At 39.2% G+C, this 6,000-nt stretch overlaps 1 protein-coding gene across 1 annotated transcript in view; it reads right to left on the bottom strand.

Moving 5' to 3' along the window:
* Positions 1–1,515: 1,515 nt before the first annotated feature.
* Positions 1,516–6,000, bottom strand: part of LOC115766803 (transcription factor Sox-6) — a 44,929-nt gene continuing 40,444 nt past the window's right edge. The window contains exons 5-7 of the mRNA XM_030710828.1: positions 4,400–4,849; positions 3,701–4,303; positions 1,516–3,420 (exon numbers count right to left, since the gene is read on the bottom strand). Coding sequence (XP_030566688.1) covers positions 2,578–3,420; positions 3,701–4,303; positions 4,400–4,849 — 1,896 coding nt within the window. The 3' untranslated portion in view covers positions 1,516–2,577. The remainder of the gene's footprint in view (positions 3,421–3,700; positions 4,304–4,399; positions 4,850–6,000) is intronic.

The raw sequence follows: 6,000 nt of genomic DNA, 5'->3' as shown, positions 1-6,000 counted from the left end.
TTTACATTTAAACACCTGTAGGCGTGGTATTTAATAGAATGGGGGATTGTTCAATGAATTTCCTAGAGAGTTAAATATCTCTTCGAAGAATAACAAATATAGTAAATGCAAAGTTGTCACAAACATTTATATATTTAAAAATTTATTGCACGTTATGTAAAACTAATTCTAATGCAAATTTAAGTTATATAAATACACATGCTTGTATATATGCATGTCCTGGACAGTCGTCTTACTTTGAATTTAACCGTTTTTTAATAAATAAAATATATAGTTAATGGAACAGATCCACATATAGTACCATAAACACAATACACCGTTTGCCGCACATTATAAAAACTTTGAAAACTTCTATCACACTTCTACTACACTTTAATTAGGAGCCCTAAAACACAGGTTTTCTCCCGTCACACATTGAACAAAAAATCAAGAGTTTCCGACAAAAAGATATTATTTTCCAGTTTTATATACTCCTGAATATACAGTGGTATGTTATTTTATACAAAAGCCGTGTCCGTCTTACTTTTCCTCCGTTTTCCCAACCGTATGCGCCTAGCTTGACCTAGGGGCTTAACATTTGCAATACATGTTTACCTAAAGCATACGCAAAACGGGCTTATATATTTTGTCCATATCCTGTTAATTTTTAAGACAATATATCATTTATATAGCTTGACCCTTGTGAGTTGGTATATACACACATTTAAATGTTAAATTTCATAAACATCGGACACCAAATTGACCATTTGGACACCTAGACATAATGGTACAAGTTTTATTAAAAACTTTTAGCTTTGCTGGTGCTGTCTTTGCCAACTTAAAATCAACGCCTTATTTATGGTGCAAATATATTTATCTTTAAATATATCTGTTTCAATATAAACGTATGTGTGTACATATGTACATATATAGTTGTTAATTTTGTGATTGAATGTGATCATCGGATGGTAGGGACCAGAATGACTGCAAACTGGTGTTGAACCGCGCCGATTCGAGCCCATCATTAAAATACTTCTTATTTTGAATCAGACCTTGATCTAAAATAGCGTAGAAGAAGATGCATAAATGCATATAGAATTACACGCATTAGCATTATGGAAGCCATCTTGGGCTATATTAATGATTTACACGATTCATAAACCATAAATGAAAAGCATATCGACCTAGGTCACATAACTAAGGAGAATTTCCGATTTTTTGGCGGTGCGAAATGAAGTTTGTATATTTTGGTTTTGTGCCATGGTCACTTTGACTATGAGTGTATGTATTGTTTGAAATGTATATGACACTGTATTGTTTTTGGTAGAGTTGGGAAGCCGAAAGTCAATTAATTAATCACAACCTCATTTCATATAGTATTGTATTTATCCCTAGTCATTGACGCAATAATAATTAAAAGGTATCTACATTTAAATTAAGATAGATATTAAGTACTTTTAAAGTACATACACATTCGTATTTATTTATTTACATATTATTAATAAATTCATAAGTACATATAAAATTATGAATGTATGCATATGTGTATGTATGGATGTATACAATCAAATAAATCGGCTGTCATAATTTCACCGCTAGATACTATGCACACTTGTACGATATACCTATATCTATAATCCTAAACAAATTAAATTGTCTGGTAAGTAATCTGCCTAATAACTTAGTTGATTTAGAGCTAGCATAAGCGTTATCATATCCGCCCAGAAATATAAGAGAGCGATCGTTATCTGACTAATTAGATCATGAACTCAAGTTACTATTTAAGAGATGTTGGCTAAACTCGTATATACTTATCGTATAACATGATGAGAGTGATTTTGATTGTGCGCCCAAAGGGATTGGGCTAAATAGCACACAACTAAAACTACAATCATACATTTTTATGTATGTATATTTATGTATGTACATACCTTTTCCCATATAGTATGTATAGGTAACTACCATATATGTGTGTTTGTGTATTATAGTTATACCTTTTCATTGAATATGATCGATATGGAGACGAACTTGATGAATCCGTGCCTATGATATAAGAATATAAATATGTTAATATGGATGTACCGATACGGGATTAACTTATCATCCCAAGTTACTAACTACCTACTAGTAAATTAATATTTTGCTATGGCATTGGTGCATAAATGGCACAAAAATTGGAGCTTCCTCGTGAACAGAATCCAGCGAACCATTCTCGTCGACTACGAAACATTCTATCCAAATTAAATGTATGGTGTATGCGTATGTGTGTTTGTGTAAGTAATGGCACTTGAACTGAAACTTAAAGGACTATACACAGATTTTAGCCTAAGTCGTTGTATATTTACAAGCAAAAACTTAAATCAAAGTTGAAGAGAGTTGCGTTCTTGTCTTATTTTCATCCGTATCAAGGCCAGGGCCATAGACCTTTTCCCCTGTGCTTTACATCATTGTAAAGGTGCAATTTGCCAGGCCTCTATAGTGAATATATTATTATATGTATGTTTATATGCAGGTAAGGGCGTGCCATGCTTTTCTTCACTGTTTTTTATTTTATATTTTGGGGCTTGAGGCTCCTCATAGGATCACCAATGCCGATTCTTAGTCGTCGACATCACGCAGCGATGACATTTCTATGTCCTCAGAGGAAAAGCCCGATGGCGACAGGCTCTCCGGTGGATAGTAGTAGTTACTGCTAGCGACGGGCCCATCAAGTATTAGAGCCGGAGGTGGCGTCTCGCAATCGTCCGCATGCGTCCCGACAACGGCTTGGCTCATCTCCTGCAAATGATATACGGCAGCAGCAGCGGCTGCCGCTGCTTGAATGGTACCCTCCGACCCGTGACTAGTTTGGCACTCAGCGCTCGCGCCCGCTGGACCTGGACCACTGCCTCCGCGACACCACAGCTGTCGCATTTCCGCACGTCGATTTCGCATCAGGACTTTGTACTCTGATATGCGCATTTTTTTTCCATCCACTATGCAAGTGCGTTTTGGACGCGGACGATAGCGATAGTCGGGATGCTGTTCCATGTGCAGTTTCGAAAGGCGCGACTGCTCCTCGTAGTAGGGCTGCTTGTCCGCGTTTGACATCGCCTTCCAGCGGGCACCCAAAATCTTCGATATATTTGAGTTGTGCATGTCTGGACACGCCTTTAATATTTTCCTGCGCTCATCTTTGGCCCACACCATGAAAGCGTTCATGGGTCTTTTAATATGCGGCTTGCTGTGTCCATGGCCATGCCGTTGTGGCTGTGAGCCCAACTGGGCATGCGCATGGCATTCCGGATCCAATACAGCTGATCTTTCTGAGCTGGTGCCGCAGCTGTTTACAGAATCGCGACTACTGCGGGCCACTCGAGCAGAGCCGCCCCTCGCTCCACCGGTGGACAACTGTGGATTCGGCTCACTCACGCATCCACTGGCTGCATTCCACATTCGGCCCTAAAAGTACATTAAGAGAACTTTATTTGAATTTGAATAATATTGTTTTTATATAGCAGTAGCTAACCAAAACACTAAGCATGTAAGTGTGCTGTTGTCAAGGTGCCCGTAAAATTATTTTTGTATAGATACATTATATATATATTTTCTCAAAACTTTAAGATCTCGACTGATGCGCTCTTACTTTTTCCCCGTGCACATTTTGGGGAAATTTTAAATAGGCGGACCAAGTATTCGCACGATTAAGAGACTCTGTCGTTAATTGACGGTTTGTACTTACGCGGGATTGCAAGTAGCTGCCCTCGACATCAGAGAACAACGCTGAGGGTTGATGCTGATGGGAGGCGACTGGGACCGTTTGACTCATCTGCTGCCAGTTCAGCGGCGGACTTGGCACAACGGGGGTCAGGCGCTCCCGTTGATCCCTTAAGCAAGAGCTGATCGGGGACGAGCCAGGTGAGCCCTTGGGCTTAGAAAGGTTAAGTGGCGCATCCATTTCAGAGCTTAAGACTTCAGACTTGTTGGCCACATTTTGACGCTCCGTCGGCGAAGATGGGTAATTTATTGAGATTAAACCGTCGTCTGTGCCGTGGGTTACGCTAACTGCTGGCACCCCAGATCGCCCCTGGGGAGAGTCAGGAGGCGTGTTATGGCTGTACATGAGCACGGCTGCACTATTGGATCTGTGGATGGGCGATTCTGATCTTGACACTCCACCCTCAATACCACATTCGGTTCCTATCTTATGAGCCTCCATCGAGGCATCTGTCGCTTCAGCTTTCGAGTATTTTCGGGCAGCTTGGGTTTGGGCCAACATGGAGTTGTTGTTACTATTGCTGCTATTGGTAATATTGTTACCGTTATTACTATTATTATTACTATTATAATTATTATTATTGTTATTATTATTACTATTATTACTATTATTACTATTACTATTATTATAATTATTATTATTATTATTATTATTATTATTATTATTATTGTTGTTATTATTATTGTTATTATTGTTGTTGGTGGCAGCCACTGCGGCCGCAGCCAGAGCCGCTTGAATGTGGACTGCTGCAACCGCCGCTGTTGGCCACATCGGTTGCATTGCCAGCTTGTGGGCGTGTGGGTGAACATGGCTATTGTGGTTGTCACTTTGACTGTAGTGCGACTGCGGCGCCACATGGCCGGGCATTATGTGCGCCAGCTGCTGAGCGGCGGTGGGCACGGGAGGACGCAGGAATGGTAGAAATGGTACTAGATTACTTGGCACTGTGGGAACAATCTGTTGATGCTGATGGTGCGCCGCCGTGAATTGAGCACTTAGCTGCTGGTGCAGCTCTTGCAGGCAGCTCTCCTGGTGCATTCGTTGAACATTTTGGAGCTGTTGCTGCTGCTGTTGAATATTTGCCTCAATGTCAGTCATGCTTTCAAACTGTGCCTACAATGAAAGAAGACAATCGGTAATCGGTAATCGGTTATCAGAACTGAAAGTAAGTAACAACAGATCTGAAGATCTCAACCCATGTGCATATAAGCCACATTTTATATATTTAGATGTAAATACAAGAGGTTCTAGTCGGGGGCTCCCGACTAGGGAATACCCTGAAACCTCTTACTCCAACCCCAAAAGCAGTTTGCGCAGCGCTCTTGTTTGAAGCAATAAAGATAAATTAAGAAAAGTTCCCTTTGCAGGGTTCGAACTCGCAACAGACCGCATTACTTGCTGACGACTCTACTCAACAGCCACACCAATAATTAAGTATTATTGAGAAAAAAAGAATTAAAATAACAGCACAGAAAACAATCGCAATTGCGATTGTTGCTAATCAATAATATATACATTTTATGGGGTCGGAGATGCTTCGTTTTGCCTGTTACATATATTTACATTTGCACAAAAACATTATACCCATTTTACATAGGGAAGCATTTTCTCCATTTGACATTCAATTTTACAAAACAACTTTAAGTGCTCATTCTGCATTCTAAATAGAAGCGTCTTTCCAAGTTTTATGTATGTAGCTATTCGAACTTCACCATATAATATTCCTTTATTGGAAATTGTTCTAAGATAAATAACTTTTTGTACGATTGTTGATCAAATCACCAACCAAAAAAAGCACTTTTAAGTTCACCTACATAATGTGAATTTTCCAATTTAATTGCAAATTGTACCGAAATAAATAAGTTTTCCATATACTAAACATAAATCAGCGTACATACAAAAAAAAATTTTTTTTTTAAATCATAGTCTTTGATACCAAGCACTCATATAGACAGATGGACGGACAGTCAAACTGATTGACATACATACTCGATCGGCTTTCAGGTGTCGCTGATACAGGCATTCTTTAATAATTTTAACATTTTTAACGCGTTTTCAATGGGCACAGAGTTTAAAATCATGATTATCCTAGTCGAGGTAAACATTTTGGGCATAAGCGCGCTTAGCATTAATTTAAGAAATATATGGCAGCGTTGCTTTATATGTTTTAATTTAAGCTTTGACCACCGTGTCCCCCATTTGCATATGGAATTTTCCAAAGCCTCGTTTTCATCATCATCAGTCAATATTTCACCTTCGTTGGT

Source organism: Drosophila novamexicana, unplaced genomic scaffold (assembly GCF_003285875.2).
Source record: "Drosophila novamexicana strain 15010-1031.04,08,12 unplaced genomic scaffold, DnovRS2.1 tig00001222-arrow-arrow-pilon, whole genome shotgun sequence".
NCBI classification, from domain to species: Eukaryota; Metazoa; Arthropoda; class Insecta; order Diptera; family Drosophilidae; genus Drosophila; species Drosophila novamexicana.
The sequence above is the reverse complement of the archived record's forward strand: the minus strand, read 5'-3'. Positions and strand labels throughout refer to the sequence as shown.